General features: G+C 35.5%; 1 protein-coding gene and 1 long non-coding RNA gene across 2 annotated transcripts; both read left to right on the forward strand.

Annotated features, from left to right (window-relative positions):
• Positions 1–11,779: 11,779 nt before the first annotated feature.
• Positions 11,780–13,541, forward strand: LOC113772347. The gene is made up of 3 exons (XR_003468526.1): positions 11,780–12,179; positions 13,143–13,285; positions 13,442–13,541. It is a non-coding gene; the product is annotated as an uncharacterized LOC113772347 (long non-coding RNA).
• A 2,932-nt stretch (positions 13,542–16,473) lies between these two features.
• LOC113771487 (aspartyl protease family protein At5g10770-like) lies at positions 16,474–17,693 on the forward strand. Its single transcript, XM_027316063.1, has 2 exons — positions 16,474–16,988; positions 17,123–17,693. The coding sequence occupies exons 1-2, from the start codon at positions 16,474–16,476 to the stop codon at positions 17,691–17,693; spliced, it is 1,086 nt and encodes a 361-aa protein (XP_027171864.1).
• The last annotated feature ends 3,966 nt before the right edge of the window (positions 17,694–21,659 follow it).

The following is a 21,659-nucleotide window of genomic DNA, read 5'->3' on the forward strand; positions in this document are numbered from 1 at the left end:
AGGCTCTGTAACCTATCATTATCTACTTGACTGATACTTGGTAGCGGGAAATCCAACACCGGGGCCGACTTGTCCTGGCGGTCAGACGTGAATAACTTCTTAAAGAACTGAGTGGCTGAACCCTTAATGGCCTCCTCTTCCTCCAGCCAACACCCTAACTCATCTTTTATCCGTCCTATGAAGTTTGCATTCCTTCGTTGCTTGACGACGGAATGGAAGAACTTGGTATTAGCATCACCTTCCCGAATCCATCGAACCGACGATTTCTGCCACCAGAACTCGTACTCCACCGCCAGCGCCCTCGCATAGCGTGCCCGAGCTTCCCCTGGGTGTCCTTTGACTGCCTTATCCCACCTTGTATCAAACTCCTCCTCTCACGTGTGAAGCAGCGCCTCTGCATCCTTGACACTCTGAAAAATATTACCAAAGGTTTGTCGACTCCACTGCCGTAGTGCCATTTTTACGTTGACCAACCTCTGATGGAATCCCACCATACCCCGAGCATCAACCGGGAAGGACCACGCCTGTTGAAACACCTCCAGGAATCCCAGGTGTCATTTCCAGACATTCAGATACCTAAATGACAAAGTTCCGGACCTAGAATATCCGCTCCTAATCAAGAGCGAAGCATGGTCAGAGCGACCATGCATTAAGTGTGAGACGGTAGTAGTAGCAAATAACTCCGACCAGGCTGCGTTCGTTAAAGCTCTGTCCAACCGTTGCCAAAGCACTCTATTCGTCCAAGTGAAGGGTGACCCAACGAAGTTCACCTCTGCCAGCCCGCAATTGAATATCGTATCGTTAAACTCTTCCATGTTGCGGGAGTTTGATGCGGCCCCCCCCAGATCGCTCTTGGGCATTCGTAATGACGTTGAAGTCCCCTGCCACCATCCATGGTCCCTTAGTACGACTATGAACTAACTCCATCGGCTCCCATAACTCCCGCCTACCTACCCGTGTGCATTTAGCATATATTTCCGAAAGAAGGAAAGAATAACCTCCCCGGCTTATATCGATGTTCACCAACTGATCTCCCAATTCATGAAGTTGAGCTACCAGCTCATCCTTCCACAAGACCCACATTTTACCCTTCAAAACCGAAAACACCTTTGAAAAATGCTGCATACGACAAATTAAGGGCAATTGAATAGCATCAGTCATAGGCTCAATCAATACTAGTAACCCAACATGATTATCAACACATAATTTACGTAGATACTGCTGTGAATCCTTATGGGAGACACCCCGTATATTCCATATCAGCATATTAATGCGACTTATCATGAGAAAGGATAGAAGACTTAGCTTGAGAGAAGAACAGTTGCAACTTCTTGTTGTAATTCATGGGCCACCCCATTTTCCTGCTTAAGCTGTTCAGTAAAGTAGCGTCTCGTGCGTCAATCACAGCACCCCGTGGCACGTGCACATAATAATGAAAAATAAAAATTGTTATTGAAAAATTAAAGTGTGAAATATTTTAAAAGTCTAAAAATGGTCAAGATATTGTCAATTTCTCTTTGGGAGTATGCATATGACTATGCTTTTCTTTTAATAGCTAAATATTTCTTTATATCGAAGTATACATTTTTTGTTGGTAATACTAAAAAAAGAGAGAAATATAGTTGATTTGGGTTTCAAAGTTTATCAGGTTGTTCTTTTAATATACCATATTTAGATGATATTAAAATTTATTTTGATTGCTATGTTTTTCAAAAAAATTCTGTTGCATTATAACGCTTTTCCCAATCAATTTTTTATTTTTTCAACTATCTTTTTGTTTCACAAATATCAAATAGCAAAAAGTGCTATTATTCTAAAAGATTTTCCAAGTAATCTTCAATTCAAGCAAACCCAATCTATCGACCTTTAACAATATTTTCATAGTTTAATTTTGCACTAATAATTTTTTTTCACTTGTCACGTGAAATGAGCAGGATATTTTCCTCTATCTAAAAAAACCTGTAATTATAGAGATAAAATTCACCAAAACCTACATCCATGAATACATATTAAATTTTATTATTATGTTCGGGATATTAATAGTTTTATACATTAATGGTATGAAAAAAATTTGAAGTTGACTAATGATTTTAGCGACAAATAGACAAATTAAGAAAAAAATGATATTAGAGGTAAAGTGCAAAATGCATTCTATCGTAAATGAATATATTGTAATTAACCCTTAGGGATATCAATGTCTTTGGACATTTCCATTATACAATGTTAGCATTGATTAATGGTTTATAGGCTAAAGTCAAAAACCAAAAATAATGTTAGGGGACAAAGTACAAAATTGGTTAAATCTTAGGGGGAGATTTTGTAATTAATCCTATATGTATAGGCACATACACATACACACACAACACTACTCTTACACTAAATAAAAACCCTTTGAATGAAAACATGACTTTCATCTAAAACCTGAAAATTAGCAAATATAAAAACGCATTAGCATTCATCGATATCTTTTAAAAAGTTTTTCATCCGTAACTAACAATAATTGTCTAAAAATTCTTTAACATAGTTCCACGTACCATTAATTGATTCTAGTAAACCTTTCAGTAAACAGTTATTAAAAATCATTGAGTTTAAAAGCCTCTTTCAATTTCAAAATATTCAACTTGTGCATATCAGAAAATATCAAGATTTGACAATGGTTAAAAGAATTAATTGTCCCGGCCGATTCACTGTTTTCACAAGATATTTATACAGTTGGAATTTGGAAAGATCAATGATGTCTTTAGCTTTCGTGAAGGAGTCATCTCCGAAATCTTAATTTTAGAACATTCAAACATGACTGCAAGGTTACCTGAAAGACTAAAACTTCCAGAATGGACTAGATTTACATAATCGGATGCTCGTGAGTTTGAAAAATCATACAAGAATGGGCTTTCCACTACTATATACATCAAGAGGCTAAAACTTTGATGAGAAACTGTTCCAAGATTTTGAATTGAAACGGTCAACCTTGAAAAAATTTCTACCTTCAATATAAATTGAACCAGAAGAATTACTTTATAAGTAGTAAAAGCCCTTTGGGAAAGCATATGGCACCTTAATCCAAGCTATATACACCAAATTATGACGGATTCAATGCAACTATGCTATGCAAGATTATGAGTTTTACTTATTTCCAAGTCATGGTTCTGCTGTTGTAGAATACAAAAACCAGGAAACTTCATCATAAAGGGCTCTGTATCATATAACTTCTAGGTTTAATAGGTTCTCCAATTTTCTAGAGTATTCATGGGTTAGGATCACGATCTTGATGTAAGACTTACCTCATTTAGAGGCAAATTATGACCCACGTGATTGATTGATATTCTAATTAATTGATTGACAATTAATTGGTATCTCCCATTAGGCAATGATTGGTGATTGGTATCCTAATTAATTGATTGACATCTTGTCAATAATTAATTAGTATATTCCATTTGTTAGTGATTGATTGATATCTATTATTAATTGATATCTCATTCAATCAGTTAATCAATCAAATCAATCAATTAGTCAGAAAATATTAATTTCAGTTATGGATTTTGGCAAGAGTTCCTTGATGGAAGGAAACCCTAGGGATTTTTGTATTTGCCAGTAAGGGTTCCTAGCCTAGCCTAAAAATAGCCTGTGGTATTTCATCAATTGTACACCTCTTGGTTAGGCATAGGCTAGAAGATCCCTACTCTAAATTCTCCTTCTACTTTTCTCTTCTTCTACACATCTACATAGTCTCTTTGTCTACACAGACAAGAACAAAGTAAGAAGACAAGGAGTTGCAAAGATCAATCTCTGTTCAACAACAATGGCTGGAGGTAAGTCATTTAAATTTCCGCTGCCTAGTACAAGTTATTTGTACTTATTTGATTTTACATATGGTATCAGAGCCACCCTCTAGCCATGTTGTTTAACATATAACTTCATGGTTTGTTGGCAATCTGAGAAAAGTTATATAGATTCATTTAATATTGAATGAATCAAATTCAATTTGTCATGGGATCTATGTATCCATTATCTCAATTATTGAGAATTAATGGCTAATTCCATGTATATGTATCATCCTTGTGATGATTTATTTATCATGCAAATATGTGTCATACATATATCGTTAGTGTGATATTTAATTTTCATTTGGTTATGCTTGTATATAACAACATAACTAATTTTATCTTGCATGAATTATGATTAGTATACTTATGCCTTTTGACTTTGCATCATGTATGCTAAATGAAGGTTGAACTTTGCTTTTGAGGCACTTTATGAGTTCTATTTAAATAACTCCATGCCTCTTGAAATTATTGGTTAATAATTGGCATAGCAAGTTGCTTGTTTCGCCTAATTATTTAAACTATAATTTGTGACATTTATCAACCTTTCATTTTGTCACCTTTATAGATGTTATCATAAAGATTTTGCATCTTGTATTTAAGAGTAGCCACAGCATCTTATATGCTTGATGTTTAGAATTTTAATCACATAAATGTCTAGTGATTACTTGAATAACATCTAATTAAGTAAACAATTAATTTATTAAAATTATCACTTGGCCCACAAGAAAGTGATAGTTTTAATAAGATTAGTTGAAATAAGATGGTAAATTTAACATTGTGCTAAGAGATTTTCCTAGACCCACAGGTATGGAAATTTCTATTTTTGTTAATAGTTTTAATTTACCAATCTTATTATAAAGAAAGTAAATTCAATGCGTGTTTGGCAACCTCTACCCACAGGAAGGTTTGAATTTATTATTTGAATTAACATTGGTTAATTCAATCTTTATGTCTTAAATTTCATAGCAATAATGTATGTTTATTCTTGGATATTGCAGTTTTTTCTACCACTACTCTTTTTAATGATTCATCTCGTATTCCAATGCTATTCGGTGAAAACTACACCGAATGGAAGGACAAGATTCTTCTAACTTTGGGGTGCATGGATCTTGATTTGGCCTTTCGTGAGAATGAACTACCCATTTTCACGGATTCTAGTTTGCCAAATGAAAAGGCTGCTTATAAGCGGTGGGAGCGATCTAATTGCCTAAGTTTGATGCTCATTAAGTCGCATATCAGTCAAAGCATTAGGGGTTCAATTCCTGATTGTGACAGAGTCAAAGCTTACATGAAAGCAATTGATGAACAATTTGTAAGCTCTGACAAGGCTTTGGCTAGCACCCTTATGAAGAAACTTGCAAGCATGACACTTGACAAAAGTAGGAGTGTGCGCGAGCACATTATGGAAATGAGGGATATTGCGGCTAAATTAAAGTCCCTTAAAGTTGAGATTTCTGAATCATTTCTTGTACATTTCATTCTCAACTCTCTTCCATCGGAATATACTCCGTTTAAGATCTCTTATAACACACATAAAGAAGAATGGTCAATTAATGAACTATTGACCATGTGTGTTCAAGAGGAGGAGAGATTGAAACATGAGACACCAGAAAGTGTTCATCTAGTGACTCACGGTGAAGGAAACACAAAGAAAGGAAAAGGCAAGAGTGTTCTTATGAAAAAAAAAATGGCAATAAAGACACATGCCGTTTTGTAAAACGAAAGGGCACTGGAAGAAAGATTTCCTCAAGTACAAGAAATGGCTCGAAAAGAAAGGTAATCTCACATTTGTGTTATGAATCTAACTTTACTGAAGTTTCTGATAATGCTTGGTGGATTGATTGTGGTTCTACAATTCACATTTCCAAACCATGCAGGGCTTTCTGAACCTAAGGAAGCCATTGGGAAGTGAACAAAGCATCTATTCTGGAAATCGGATGCGTTTATCTGTTGAAGGCGTGAGGACCTATAGACTCATTTTAAAGACCGGTTTTCAATTAGATCTTGAAAATACTTTTTATGTTCCATCCTTTTCTAGAAATTTGATTTCTCTTTCTAGACTATCTATTATTGGATATGATTCCAATTCTCATTTTTCAACTATGAATCTTTTAGAAAATAATAAAATTATTGGTTTTGCCAATTTGGATGGGATGTTATTTAAACTTGAGTTAGACCCCACATATGAATATAGCCTTTTAACTGTGCATGGTACTGGTACTAAACGCAGTATTATCAATGAGAACTCTCTAAAACTTTGGCATAGGAGATTGGGACATATCTCCATTGATAGAATCAAAAGGTTGGTGAATGATGGAGTCTTACAGACTTTAGATTTCACTGACTTTGGTACTTGTGTAGGCTGCATAAAGGGTAAGCAGACTAACAAGACCTCAAAAGGTGCCAAAAGAAGTTTTCAATTACTTGAGATTATACACATAGATATCTGTGGACCTTTTCCTACCCCTTGCTTGAATGGTCAGAGATATTTTATCTCATTTATAGATGATTATTCAAGATTTATGTATCTCTATCTCTTGTTTGATAAATCAGAAGCACTTGATGCTTTTAAAATTTTCAAATTAGAGGTAGAGAAACAAAAGGAAAAGAAAATCAAAATTATGAGATCAGATAGGGGTGGCGAATATTATGGAAGGCACACAGATAAAGGACAGGCATATGGTCCATTTGCCAAGTTTCTCCAAGAAGAAGGTATTGTTGCTCAATATACAATGCCTGGCACACCACAACAAAATGGTGTAGCCGAAATGAGAAATAGAACTCTCATGGACATGGTTAGAAGCATGATTAGCCGTACCAGTTTACCTTTATCCTTATGGAGTGAAACTTTAAAAACAGCTGTGTATATTTTGAATAGGGTACCATCCAAGGCTGTCCCCAAGACGCCTTTTGAGATTTGGGATGGATGGAAACCTAGTTTAAAACATTTACACATATGGGGTTGTCGAGTTGAAGTGAGGGTATATAACCCACACATTAAGAAATTGGATGAACGTACAGTTAGTGGCTTCTTCATAGGCTATGCTGTTAACTCCAAAGGGTTTAGATTTTACTGTCTTTCACACACTCCAAATATTGTTGAAGCTAGAAATGCTAAATTTCTTGAGGAGCATGAAATCAGTGGGAGTGGTTCTCAAAAAGTGGAATTTGAAGAAGTAAAGGATGCACCTGTGCCACCTTTACATGATCTAGTTGTTATTCAAAATATTGAAGAGCAACCAATTGAGCAATCTCCACTTGAGCTACCACAACAAGAACAATCAACAATAGTTGATCCCACTAATCAAACTCCCCATGAAACAGTGGGAGTTAGAAGATCTACAAGAATTAGAAGGCCAGCAATTTCTAGTGATTATGAAGTATATCTCCAAGAGTCTGACCATGATGTTGGACTTAAGGATGACCCTAATTCATTTTCACAAGTCATGAATGGAGAAAACTCCACATCTTGGTATAATGCCATGAAAGAAGAAATGGAATCAATGGCTAAAAATAAAGTCTGGGATCTCGTTGAATTACCCAAAAAGATCTCTATTGTGGGTTGCAAATGAGTTTTCAAAACCAAAAGAGATTCAATGGGTAATATCTAACGATATAAAGCTAGACTTGTAGCCAAAAGTTTTACTCAGAAGGAAGGCATTGACTACCATGAAACCTTCTCTCCTGTTTCAAAGAATGATTTATTACGTGTTATCATGGCAATAGTAGCCCACTTTGATTTGGAGCTACATCAAATGGATGTGAAAACGGCATTCCTTAATGGGGATCTTGAAGAAGAGGTATACATGTGTCAACTTGAGGGTTTTGTCAATAATGATAACAACCAACTTGTTTGTAAGTTAAAGAAATCTATATATGGGCTAAAACAGTCTTCCCGTCAATGGTATATTAAGTTTCACAACGTTATCTCTTCATTTGGTTTTGTAGACAATATCGTTGACCAATGCATATACCTTAAGATAAATGGGAGTAAATATATCTTTTTAGTCCTATATGTAGATGATATTCTTCTTGCAAGTAATGATATGGGTTTGCTGCATGAAACTAAAATGTTTCTTACACAAAACTTTGAAATGAAGGATATGGGTGAAGCCTCTTATGTCATTGGCATAGAGATTCATAGAGATAGAATAAGAAAGGTTCTTGGTCTGTCTCAAAAGGCCTACATTGAAAAAGTTTTGGAAAGATTTGGAATGAAGCACTGCTCTTCCATTGCGGCTCCCATTGTCAAAGGAGAAAAATTTAGTTTGGATCAATGTCCTAAGGATGAGTTGGAACGAAAAGAGATGGATAGCATTCCGTATGCTTCACTTGTTGGAAGCCTTATGTATGCTCAGGTCTGTACCAGACCTGATATTGCTTTCATAGTTGGAATGCTAGGTAGGTATCAAAGTAATCCTGGAAAGGATCACTGGAAAGCTGCCAAAAGAGTTCTGAGATATCTGCAAGGGACCAAGGACTACAGACTTACATACAAACAGTCTGATTATTTAGAGGTAGTTGGATATTCTGATTCGGATTTTGCTGGATCTGTGGACTCAAGCAAATCTACTTCGGGGTACATTTTCCTTCTTGCTGGAGGAGCAGCATCTTGGAGAAGTATAAAACAAACAATTGTTGCATCATCCACAATGGAAGCAGAATTCATTGCTTGCTATGAGACTACATCACAGGCTTTATGGTTGAAGAACTTCATATCTGGCCTAAAAGTGATAGATTCAATAAGTAGGCTACTGAAGATCTTTTGTGACAACTCTGCTGCTGTGTTCTTTGCTAAGAACAACAAGAGTGGAAGTCGAAGTAAGCATATCGACATCAAGTTCTTAATGGTCAGAGATCATGTTAAAAAACAAGAAGTAATCATTGAGCACATTAATACTGAATTAATAATTGCTGATCCTATGACTAAAGGACTGTCGGCAAAAGTCTTTCAGGATCATGCAACTCATATGGGACTCAGTAGCTCGTGCTAGATTATTTCTATTTTCTTGACTATTTGTGTCTAGACATTTGTTATTAATGTTTGCACGCATTAAAATTGATACATGTATAAAGAAGTGATCTTTTGATCCATAAAGTTGGACCCTGAGTAACTTATATGAAGTTATTCATAAAGTTCTTTTAAAGCACTTAATTAGGAAGTATAATATATTGTAATACATGGAAGGAAGTGTTCGCAATAAGAACATAACCGCCATGATTCGAATATTATCATTTCCTAATTAAGCAACTGCTCATAACTGTCGAGCCTATTGAGTGACAATAAAGACTTATGGCCACTTAAGCATCTAGTCACTCAAGGTTATCTGACTATGGCATGTGGGTCAAGTGGGAGAATGTAAGACTTACCTCCTTTAGAGGCAAATTATGACCCACATGATTGATTGATATTCTAATTAATTGATTGACAATTAATTGGTATCTCCCATTAGGCAATGATTGGTGATTGGTATCCTAATTAATTGATTGACATCTTGTCAATAATTAATTAGTATATTCCATTTGTTAGTGATTGATTGATATCTATTATTAATTGATAACTTATTCAATCAGTTAATCAATCAAATCAATCAATTAGTCAGAAAATATTAATTTCAGTTATGGATTTTGGCAAGAGTTCCTTGATGGAAGGAAATCCTAGGGATTTTTGTATTTGCTAGTAAGGGTCCCTAGCCTAGCCTATAAATAGCCTGTGGTATTCCATCAATTATACACTTTTTGGTTAGGCATAGGCTAGAAGATCCCTACTCTAAATTCTCCTTCTACTTTTCTCTTCTTCTACACATCTACATAGTCTCTTTGTCTACACAGACAAGAACAAAGTAAGAAGACAAGAAGTTGCAAAGATCAATCTCTGTTCAACAACAATGGCTGGAGGTAAATCATTTAAATTTCCGCTGCCTAGTACAAGTTATTTGTACTTATTTGATTTTACACTTGAAACTGCTAAAACATGAATATGTCAAACCTTCAGCCATGAATTCTTCTTGTTTTTCATCATTGAATTTTCAGGATCATATGGTTTAGAACATGATCATAAGGTATCATAGGATACTCTGAAAGATTTTAATGTAAAACAATAACAATTTGTAAGTAACATGAAATAGAAGTAGCGATTTTACCCTGCACAAAGAATTCCTTCTCTTTCTTCTACACCCTCCAATCCTCTCTCTGTCATCCACAATTACTAAGGAATATATCAGGGCCTACTAGCTAGTAGTGATAAAGTGTTTTTTAGGATCCTTCAATAGTTAACACTTTTGTACTTATTTAATCTTTATGGAATTAGGTTGGACAGCACTTAAAATTCCTTGCTAAAGTTCCAATGCGGAGCAAGAAAATCCTTGTTCCTTTCATTCGTGAAAAACCCTTTTCCTCTAAGTTCCTTTTTTTTTTTCAAAAATCTGTTCTTCTTTTCCCTTTCTGGGCAATGATAAATGTTAATAATAACTAAAATAATAAAAATTATTCATATTTGATAATTTCAGCATCTATGAAACTAAAACTCTAATAGGTCGTAGAAGAATGTGCATCCTTATAATTACTAAACAGAATAAATATCTAAACTAGATACAAGCATCTTATGAACAACACAAATATGTACTTCAAAATATACATATGTTGTAAAATTGGGTGATTTTGACAACAAAAATGCTGAATTAGATTTAAAATCCTGCACAATAATTTCTTAACACGAACAAAAAACAATATAAACAGAACACCAATCTTGAAAAGTTAATTTTAACATAAATTAGATGCCAACAAGAACATGGAGTATTAAATTGGTAATATAAATTAGACAGGTATTTCTTTCGTTGGAGGGCCCTTTGATTTAATGCTTGTCTCGTGATGTTCCCACTTTAGCCAAAGAAAAAGAAAAGTCTATGAAATGTAAACAAGTTGGACAAAATGGTGAACACACTAATATCTATTGCAAATGGTATTTTCGACAACGAAAATTATTTGGAAGTTTCAATCTAATAACGAAAATGCGACAGACTTTACATGATTTAACTAGGTTAAATGAACCTCCCCCCCCCACCCCCAAAAATAATTTTTCATATTCCCACACAATCCCTTTAGGATTTCAAAATATTCATGTAACCTCCTATGATTTCATATAATATGAAAAATGGACAAGAAGCACCAATAGTTACACTGATTGAACTGTATATAAAAAATGTGTGTGATAAAATCAAAATATCTATTTAAAGTCCCTACAATTTGCATGAATATTCACTTTAGCCCTCAATAATTTTTGCATTTATCCACATTATTCCCGTATGATTTCATATAAGGTGGTCAAAGTGTTGATTGATTTAGTGTGCTTGAATAAGGATAGTACTAGTAACTAATACTATTACAGGATTTATTTTCCTTCAAGTTTTCACTTTATATGAAATCACATGAGATTTATGTGGGTATTTAGAAATATTAGGTCGTTTATGTGACAACTGGTGAATCCACGGGGGGATTATGTATAATCTATCCTTTTAACTGTATATAGAGAACTCTTTCTCAAACCAGTATGAACTCTGAACTACTAGGTAGGGATTCCATCTGGGTCAACTTTGTTCTTCTCAGCATTAGTCAAATTCCCATTATCCTCCACAAATGTCGTTGTTCGATACCCTTAGCATCTGCTGACTATAGAGTCTTGGTTACGGACCATTCAGCCGATGGCAGGAGTAAATTCTTAAGTTGTGATCAAAAAATAAAGTTATTCTACAAGAGGGGTAATTTTTGAAGTTAATTCCAAAAGTGTGATCTTCGCATTTGTGAAATGCGAGTTCAAATACTTCACATTTCACAAATGCGAGGTCAGTCTTTTACGAAAAAAAGAAAAACAAGCTCGCATTCGCGGAATGCGAGCTACTCAATCTGAGCACAAAGCCAGAGCTCCCAATCGCCATTCAAATCTGTCTCACTCTCTCCATCCAGCTCACTCCTCACTCTCTCCTCTTTTGTTGAGCTTCCATCTTTCTCGTTAGGCGAAATCTTGGTCACAGCTTTGTCATCGGAATCTCGCGGCCTTCTCGTCGGAAGCTCTTCTCTTTTGTAGAGCTGTAGCCGTTCTCATCAGGCGAAATCTGGGCACAGCTTTCTCGTCAGAAGCGTCGGAAGATCTTGGCCATTGTAGAGCTTGGACCCCTCTTCGGAACCCATCTCTGCTAGCCAGCTGCGCCTCTCTCCCCTCCCAATTTGCCACTTTTACAACCACAACAGGACTCCCCAACCAATTTTGTGTCCCATTTGCACTGCACCTTTTCTTTTTACTTGGCAAATGGCTTTCAAATTCGTGGCTGTGCTCTGTTGCTTAGAAACAGCATAAGGGTATGAATTTCTTTTTTTTTCTGATTTTCTTTTATTTTTCTAGGGTTTTTCTTTTCTGAATTGAATTGGCTTTTCTGATTTGGCAATTTATTGGGCGTTGTTGTTGTTTCTGCTTGTTGTATTTGCTTTTCTGATTTGGCAATTTTTCGGTTTGTCTCTTATTCGTGGCCGTTGGTGTAATTTGTTGATGCATTTGGTCTCCTGTTTGAGGACTGTTGCGGTTGCATCCACATACTTTTTCTTTTATTTTGATTAATTTTGCTGGAGGTTAGCAGTTAGCTATTGCTTTCATGTGGAGGCAGCATGGGATTAACGTGGATCAATATTGTATTGCAGAAACATGAAAGAGAAAAAAAGGAAAAGCAGCAATCAATATTGCATTGCAGAAACATGAAACAGAAAAAAAAGGAAAAGCAGCAATCTAAGAACCATAGCTAGTTAATGCCAAGTTCTAAGTAGCTAGCTAGCCTACCAAAAAAATAAAATCTTTAAGAAGCCATGCCGAAGCTGCAAAGAAACTTTGTCCTGGCTTTCTTAGTTTTTAGTCTAAAACACCCTGCCTCAAAGATATTAGTTGTCGCATGTGGTGATTGCAGTATATTTTAGGACTGTTGATATGTGTATATTGCTTAATTGGTTTATAGGTTTGGACTTAGTTAAAGTTTTCCTTAAGCATTTGGTCTGATAGGCTTCATGAAGTTGCCCAGTTTTTTTTACAGAAATGGAGCAGAGGATCTGCCTAGTTGCTGGGCTATCATGCTATTACAATGTCTACACATTTGACTGCTATGTGTTTTATCATAGACTACGGTATCTGAGTAGCTTCTAGTATAATTTCTACTTTTACTGCTACTAGGGCATCTGTACTTGGAAGTACTGGCACCCTTATGCTGTCCATGCTAGCTTTAGGATCCATCACACTTTCTTGCAAACTCTGATATGTATGTATTAAATGGTAAAAAGGATTCTCTTAAACATGTTGAGGGCTGGGGCTGGAATTCAACTGCATGAACCATGGAAATCAATGCATCTGCTCTTGTTGAATGTGAGCGGGTTATGATATTAAAGAACAATGTTCGAGATCATCTCATGCTGGTCTGATAGAGGTATTATTTCATTCTGGAGTAGTTCTACTTGTTTCTCATTTTCATTGACTCAGATGTTGCAATTATTGGTTTTTTTGTGGAGTATGGCTAATTTTGAAAATGGTAGTTCTACTTGTACCATAGTCTTGTGCTACTAATTTTAATTTATTTTTCCAGTTGCAGAGGATGGACACTCGCTTGGCACGTATAGAGGATCATTTAAGCATTACTCCACCTCAGGATGGAGCTGCAGATGAAGATGACGATTGAAGCTGCACCATTAGGTTCACTATATTATTTGTGCATGGATTTGCTTGCATTTTGTTCTTAATCTATGGAATGTTGGATGTTTAATTTGATTTTACTTTTTCTGTTTTTTAATTTACTAAAGACTTGTGCTTTTGCAGTGGTTTGTGATTATTTGCTGACAAGTTGTTGGAAATATTGCTTGGATTAAATGTTGTCTATTTTGGATTTGCTGACTGGGAGTTTAGTCCACTTTTAAGGGGAGATTCTATCAAAATTTTTTCAAAAAAAATTTATATATATATATATATTTAATCATAATAAATTACAATAAATAAATAAATGTTTTTCAAATATCCTAGTGAAATAAATATATGTGGTTTGGGAATTTTTTTCTCATTTAATTTGAAAATGATTATTATGTGATTATAATTTTTATATTTATAGGAAAGTATATCTTTTAATCTATAAGATAAATAATCACATAATAATCATTTCGCAAATGTGAGGACCTCAATCTGAACACAAAGCCAAAGCTTGTTTCCAACCGTATAAAGAACTATACATGTATAGTTATTTCTTTATAAAATTATTTAATAATAAAATTAGGTGTTTCCAACAATATAATTATCAAATCTTTTAATCTATAAGAAATATAACTTTTTTGTTATTTATATACAAAGAATTACTAGTACATAAAATTTTGTGCTGAGACCTCACATTTGCTAACTTCTAACTCGTGTGAGTTTTAAAATAAAAAGGATTTATTTCTCTATGATAAATGTCAATGCAAAAACAAAAATTTGAGGTCTGATGAATTTACAGCCTTAAGTAGTAAAAATTGTAGAGATTTTCATTGCAAATTGTAAATCACTTTATAATTTGCAGTGAAATCATAAAGCAAGGGAAGGCTTGCATTGGAACTGAGCAAAAAGAAAAATCATGGCAAAATCTAGATTCATGTTCTTGAAAATAATTTGAAGATGGTAAATAGTGAATTTTGGCTCCGGTTTCATCACTCGCATGATGAAACACGCACGGCTTCTAACTTATGTCAATTGTTTGAGCAGTCTTTTTATGTAAAATTGCAGCTTGCTCACGCTCACTGGACCAGGGGCTTCTTTCGTCACAATGCTCGCTAAGTGCAAGCTGAGTTACCTGGGCGTGGACCTCGCATTTGTTAATTGTGAGGTATATGACCTCGCATTTGTTAAATGCAAGGTCTGTTTTTCTTTTTCTTTTTTTTTTTTTTTGTGATTTGGATGTTAGGAAAATTCAGGAGACCTCGCATTCAGCAAATGCGAGCTCCTTGACCCTGGACGGAATTTCATACAAAAAATGCCCCATTTGTAGAATTTTTTTAAAAATCATCATAATTTTAGAAATTTCTCTCACGTCCAGGCGAGTTGGTTGTAAGACTTGCCAAGGTCAAGTTTTCCCAGGCCATAAGTTTTCCTGGCTTATACAACTTTCATGATCCCTCAAACAATACTTAATTTGGCTCCTAATCTACCAATCTAGTTTGTAGGTTGTTAGCCTTTTACTCTTTTGATGCCTTCCTTTGAAATGATCTCCAGAAATTTGTTGTTCCACTTCAAATGTTACATGCTTTGTTTGCTTAGCTTCCATACCATTGAATATTGTTGTTCCACTTCCAACCATGGTTCGCCGTCGCGGGTCGCGGTCGCGTCGCGGTCGCGGTTGTTCCACATCCGTCACGGCATATCGATTAAATATCGGGTGATACGCAAGTTAAAGTATATAAAACTTTCAAAAATTCTAAAAAAAATTATTAAAAATAAAAAATAATATAAGCAATACAACTATCAAATTAAATTTGATAAAAAACCTAAGTTAACATAGATACCATGTAAGTCTTTAAAAAAAATGACGTAGTTCTAATTAATAAACAAAAGATGTTGCAAAAAACCCCAGTTCATTTGTTGTTAACTAATCCAATTTAATATTTGTTGGACTATTCTAATCTTGTTCATTTGGTGTTAGGGGGGTTGAAATGTTGAATGAATGGAAACGTGAATGCATTAAAAAAACAGAGGAATGAAGTTTGAGGCATCCCCTTTGACCAAGAAATGTTTGTTCGGGTTAGAAAGAAAGTTGGAAAGGACGTGAGATAGAATCTGGTGGCCTTTGAGCTGTAATTTAGCTGTAATTTTTTCTTTTTCTTTTTTTGTTGTTGGGTGTTTATCTCTCTCTCTCTCTCTCCTCACTCCATTCTATCCCCTCACATTCCCACGTACACAACCCACACTGCCTCCCATAATCCCTAGAAAACGTTTCCATTCCACCGCCTTCCCCACTTTATTTCTCTGTCTGTCTCTTCTCAAGCCTACCACCATTACCAGTTTACCACCACCCACAAAAATCTCCAAAACCCCGAATCCCACAAAATTTTTACATATTCATCTTTCCACCGCCTCCCCCCCTCCCTTTATTTCTCTCTGTCTCTCTCTTCTCAAGCTCCATCACCATTACCAGTTTACCACCACCTACAAAAATCTCCAAAACCCCGAATACCACAAAATTTTTACAGATTCATCTTACTTCCAAATTTGCTCCAATTCTTCTTGTTGTACTCCCAATCTGAAGATTATGATCAATCCCAACGAAATTACGAGTCTTACAATCACAACCCTCAAGAAACCTCAACTAATTATGATGGGTTGCACTAGCAGAAGTGATGGAATGAGGATGGCAACCGGTGGGAGAAAGAAGAAATCATGTGCGTGATTTTGTTGTCTGACTCACGAGTTGACTCGGCCAAACTCGGTAAGTTTTACTGATTTCTTATTGATTTGAGTTGACTCGGTAAATATCGATCGAGTCGATCCGAGTCAACTCGGATTCCGGTGAAATGGCGATGCGGGTGTCGGTATCGTACCGGTGAGTCCCGTTCCGGTTATGACTCGGCCGAGTCAACTCGGACTCGGCCGATTTGGCGAACCATGCTTCCAACGACACTAGCCCCGTTAATTTTCTTGCGCCTTACTGTGGAAACGCTACATACAACCCTAACAGTGCGACCTGCAGCATTTACAGAACCAAATCTAAATTTCGTGCTTGACACCCTATCTTCAAATGCATCTCGGACAGACACCAATGGCTTCTATAAGTTCAGTACTGGCGATGACCCTTCTAACACGGTCTATGGCCTCTTTTTTTGTCGAGGCGATCTCAGCGCTGATGTTTGCAAAGAATGCGTAGCAGATGCCCACATACGACTACTTGATGAATGCCCGAATCAAAAAGCTGCTATTGCCTTGTATGAAGAGTGCTTGGTACGTTTTTCTGACCCGACAATCAACTCCAAGGCTGATTTGGGAGAGAATTTGACTGGGTGCTATCCATTCGATGTCCCTGGACCTGACTGGGACAAATTCAAAATGGTATTGATAAATTTGTTGCATAACGCTGCGGACGAGGCTTCATTCCTTGGGCAAAAAGTTTGCTGTCCAAGAAGGCAATTATTCCACTGATCAAAAGAGATTGTATACCCTTACGCAATTTTGCTAATGGAGCAGGGGTACTTGGACTAGGCAGAGGCGATCTTTCAATTGTTTCCCAGACTGCTTCAAAATTCGCCAAAACTTTCAGCTATTGTCTTCCTAAAACTTCCAGCTCCTTGGGGCATATAGACTTTGGCAATCGTGCAAGATCAGCAACTTCATCTTCTGGATTAAAATTCACGAATCTGAAAGAATCTCCACAAAACATTCCACGAAGTTATAATCGCAGCTCCCTATACTTTCTGGAATTGCTTGGCATCAGTGTGGCGGGAAGCAGATTGGATGTTTCACCTACAATATTTACATCAGTAGGAACTGTGATCGACTCCGGAACAAGTATCACTTACCTACCGCCACTAGCATATACCGCTTTAAGTACGAAGTTGAGGCAATCAATGGCTGATTATCCACAAGCACCAGCTCAGGAGAAGTTTGACACATGCTACGATATGACAGGGAATGGAAGGATTCAGTTACCTGAAATTACACTCCATTTTGGATGTGCGACTGATGTAAGCTTGAATCCATTAGGAATTGTGTTGATAACAAAGAAGAATCCATACATATGTTGCTTAGGATTCGCAGCAAATAAAAAATCTGAAGATCTTACTGTTATTGGTATAATCAGCAGCGAGAACTCGATATTCTCTATGACATAGATGCTGGAAAAATAGGCTTTGGAACAAAACCTTGCGAAGACTGAGAAACAAAATCTTGCTCTCCATAGAATTTTGTACTTTTTCTTTTCTTGAATATTTGTGAACCATCAGCAAGACTGATGGCCTATGTAATTCAACATATATTTTACTTTACAAATTTCAAATTGGAATTCTTTAGTTTCCCATATTACGTAATGATTTCTTAATTTAGGCATTGCATTGGAATTCACTCATATAACTAAAAAAATTGGCTGCTAAGAACTTGTGACCATTTTAAGTTGCTTTTCAAATACTAAAAAACATAGCTAGTATTCAGGAAACTTTAATAAATTGACACTAACTAGGAACCCAAAATGATTAACATGTTAACATTAGGAGAGAGAAACTTTGTCAGACTGGGGTTGATTAACATGTTAGTGACTCATTAATCCCAAAAAATTGAGACTCAAATCTCCTTATCACATCGTGAGATTGATGGCATATCAATATCTCGCCAACTATCCTGAAGTGGAAGCCACGTAATGTAGAGTACCTTACCGGACATCCACCTTTTGAGCCCAGAGATAGAAGGGAACAATATAACAAATCCTGATGACATCTTCAAAGCCAATTTTTAGCTATTTGATATGTAGTAACCAGCTAACCGCTGACATACCTTCCTTTCAATCCATCAAAGTCTCTATCTAGTCAAACGGTTCATATATTCTTTACTCTGGAAATTAGCTATTCAATATGAAATAAAATGAGAAATTTAATCCCAAAGGACAGGGGGACCTGTCAAGCTCTACTACTGGTTACTACCTCAGATGTCTTCAGCAAATCCATTTGATTATGGCATAGTTAATTATAGTGGCCAGCGTATTTTTTCAAACACAGGAATGGGACATTTGCAGTTGGCAAAGATGATTCTTTGGTTGCTCTCAAATTTACAAAGGGGATAGCTAGACAGAGTTGACAGAAATGATCTTTCAGTTGTTTCTCAGACTATTACAAATTTTGGCTAAATCCTTAAATTGACAAGTTGTTGCTCAGGATATGTAGTGGACTGCAAGATCCACAACTTCCTCTTTTGCGTTGAAGTTCAAATATCTGACAAAACATCTTCTGTTGGGATCCAAGCGTAGAATATATGACTACTGATACATCAAGAATACAACAATTTAAAGAAAAACAAATCACAACCATGAAAGATAAATGATACACAAGATTTAACGTTGTTTGACTTCATCATTGAGTCTACGTCCACAGAGAGAAATCCGTTCTTTATTATGAAAAAAAACCCTATATAAGAATATAATTTGAACTCAAATTCAATCTTGTATATCATCTCTCATCTTCAAAAAATCCTCTCTCAACCCATGTATAAGGTTACATGTTGCTTTTGTGTGCCATTTTATAGTATGCTGACCCCAACCTATGTATAAGTTACATTACTTGGCCAACATCCAAGTAATAAGCTTATTCCTAATCTTATACATAATAGGAAATAATTTCTATTCTTATACTCATACAAATAGGAAATTCACTTTGGCTACTACTTCAGGTAACTAAAATAAATAAGAAAACTAGTTATCTCCACGCAAAACAAAAAAATCTGTTTAAAAGAAATTAAACCAATTTCATAACAAATTTTTACCTTGACGAATATTTCTTTTAGTAACAATTTGCTTTTAACTACCAAATAATATTGTACTGAATTGCACATCCGAATCAATACAGTGCTGATACCCGATTGATTCGATTGACAAATGAATATGTGTAATTACCCCGAATCTAACCCCTTTTTAACTCATGAGAAGGTGTCTCAATTCACCATCTCCCTTCGTAGGATTTCTTCTTATCACCACTTGCAATTCAGAATCCTTTTTTGTGAACTCTATCTCTAACCATTGAGTCAACCAAATGGTAAAATCATCATACTTCTCCATCCTTAGGACTGTCTCGCCATATGTGGTTTCCAAAATATCACATGTAGTAAAACTCATAATCATCAGAGTCTTCTAATGTTTGGAAATTAGACTCTTTTATTTCTTTAGAACACATGCCACACCATCCAAAAAACATAATTGGAATCTAAAAACCATTGAGATAAAATATCAACTATTGGAATTATGAGAAAGTCTCCACCAATTCACATCCAAAATCAACATTAGACTTCACATTTTCCTTAACCATCACCTGTCTAGATTCACACCGTCAAATATTTTCATGCTTTCTGACTTTCCATCCTTCACTTTCAATGATTCTTGTCAAGTCCTTGAAACAAAGATACCATATTTAAATTTTTGAATTAGTAATAGCCACCACTATACTTAATTTCAATAGTCAATCGGAATCTAACCACAAACCCTGTTCTGATACTAGTTGTTAAGATCCAAGCACGAAATATACGACTATTAAAACATAAAAAATGCAATAATTTAATGACAAATAAGTCACAAGAATAAAAGATAAATGCATATAAGATTTAACGTAGTTCAACTCCATCATTGAACTTACGTTCATAGAGAAAAATACATTCTTTATTATGAGAAAAAAATCTTATACAAGAATATAATTTGAAATCAAACTCAACTCTTATATATCATTTCTCATCTTCCAATAGCCTTCTCTCAATCCATGACAGTTATAACCAATCTATTAGTGAATATTGGAATTATACTTGAATCGATGATCAGTTGCATGAACCATTTCTGAAGTGTATCATTGGCTAGAGTTCTCCCAATTATTTCTGTCAATTAATTATTTTTCGCATTTAATTTATTTAGTTAGCAATTCACTAGCATTTAATCCTAAAACCTCCCGTTTGTCTTGACTCGAAAGGAAACGAACTTTTCCCCAATCCCTGAGGAGACGACCCTACTTACCACTGTCTACTAGTTAGTAAATTTTGTCAGTTAATTAATTATGGTATATCGGATTAAGAAAACTCTTCAAAAATAGAGTGAATCAAGTAACCCATTGCACATCTAGAGTCCTCACTCCAGTACCTAGAATTGATTATTGACTGTTTTTTGTGGTAGTTAGGTTTTATTATTATTATTGCACAGTTTCTAGATTGCATTAAGCATTAGAAAAGCCCAACCCTAACTAACAAATACGCTACGAGGGTTTGTTTAAGTTAGATCGTATGTTTTCCTGACATAAACCCAATTACGCCAGTTGCTATCGGGACGGAAGTAATCGACCAATTATGGATTCAACTACCCCCAATTAGCAAAATATCCTACGTGACAAATTAAATACTGCGCACTATTCAATCATACACAAAAGTTATAACAATTAAAAGCATAAAACATATAAATACCAATAAATGAAGGAAACTGTTAAAATAATTTAGATCTCACAGTAATTGCCGAACCAAATCGTCAGTTGTCCCCTCGACTAGAATTAGGAAGTTAGTTCTCCATTAATGGTGAACCAGCCGTGCAAAATAATTGAGAAGAGTTTTTTCAATTGTGTCCGCCAAAGGTCGACCGCAAAGGTCAAAATAAAAAGACAGGAATTGTTACTTATCTTTTCCGTCTCTAGCCTCTCAAAAGAGAGCTCATGTCTGCCGAATAATAATCCCTCTTTTTTCTCCTAATTGGTTGGTATCTTGATACCAATCAACATCCTAAAAAGATTCCTATCATAATTTAATTTCCTAAAAACTCTCCCAATCACTTGAGGATGATCCCGCGAAATCAGCAAGGTCCTGATTGCTATCAAATTAGGAAATTGATTCGGATTTAGAGATTGCCAAATATCAATCCCGATTTTTCTATTTTGAGCAGTGAACTTAGGCGCGCCCACGTGCAACTATCAGATATTTTTCACTAGAAAATCTTCATTTAAGCACTTTTCATTCCCGCTCCTGAAATAATCACAAAATACCAAATATAAGTAGAATCCGACAATTAAAATAATATTTGGCTAAAATCAAGGGGAGAATAATTATAAATTTAGCAACAAATTATGACCTAT

The sequence above is a fragment of the Coffea eugenioides genome, chromosome 5 (assembly GCF_003713205.1).
Source record: "Coffea eugenioides isolate CCC68of chromosome 5, Ceug_1.0, whole genome shotgun sequence".
NCBI classification, from domain to species: Eukaryota; Viridiplantae; Streptophyta; class Magnoliopsida; order Gentianales; family Rubiaceae; genus Coffea; species Coffea eugenioides.

What these genes read in the sequence shown, in the direction of transcription:
- LOC113771487 (XM_027316063.1), top strand. Translation starts at nt 16,474, where the DNA reads ATGCTTCCAACGACACTAGCCCCGTTAATTTTCTTGCGCCTTACTGTG. An exon ending in AAAGTTTGCTGTCCAAGAAG is followed by an intron (nt 16,989 to 17,122) that starts GCAATTATTCCA and finishes CAAAACTTTCAG; the next exon opens with CTATTGTCTTCCTAAAACTT.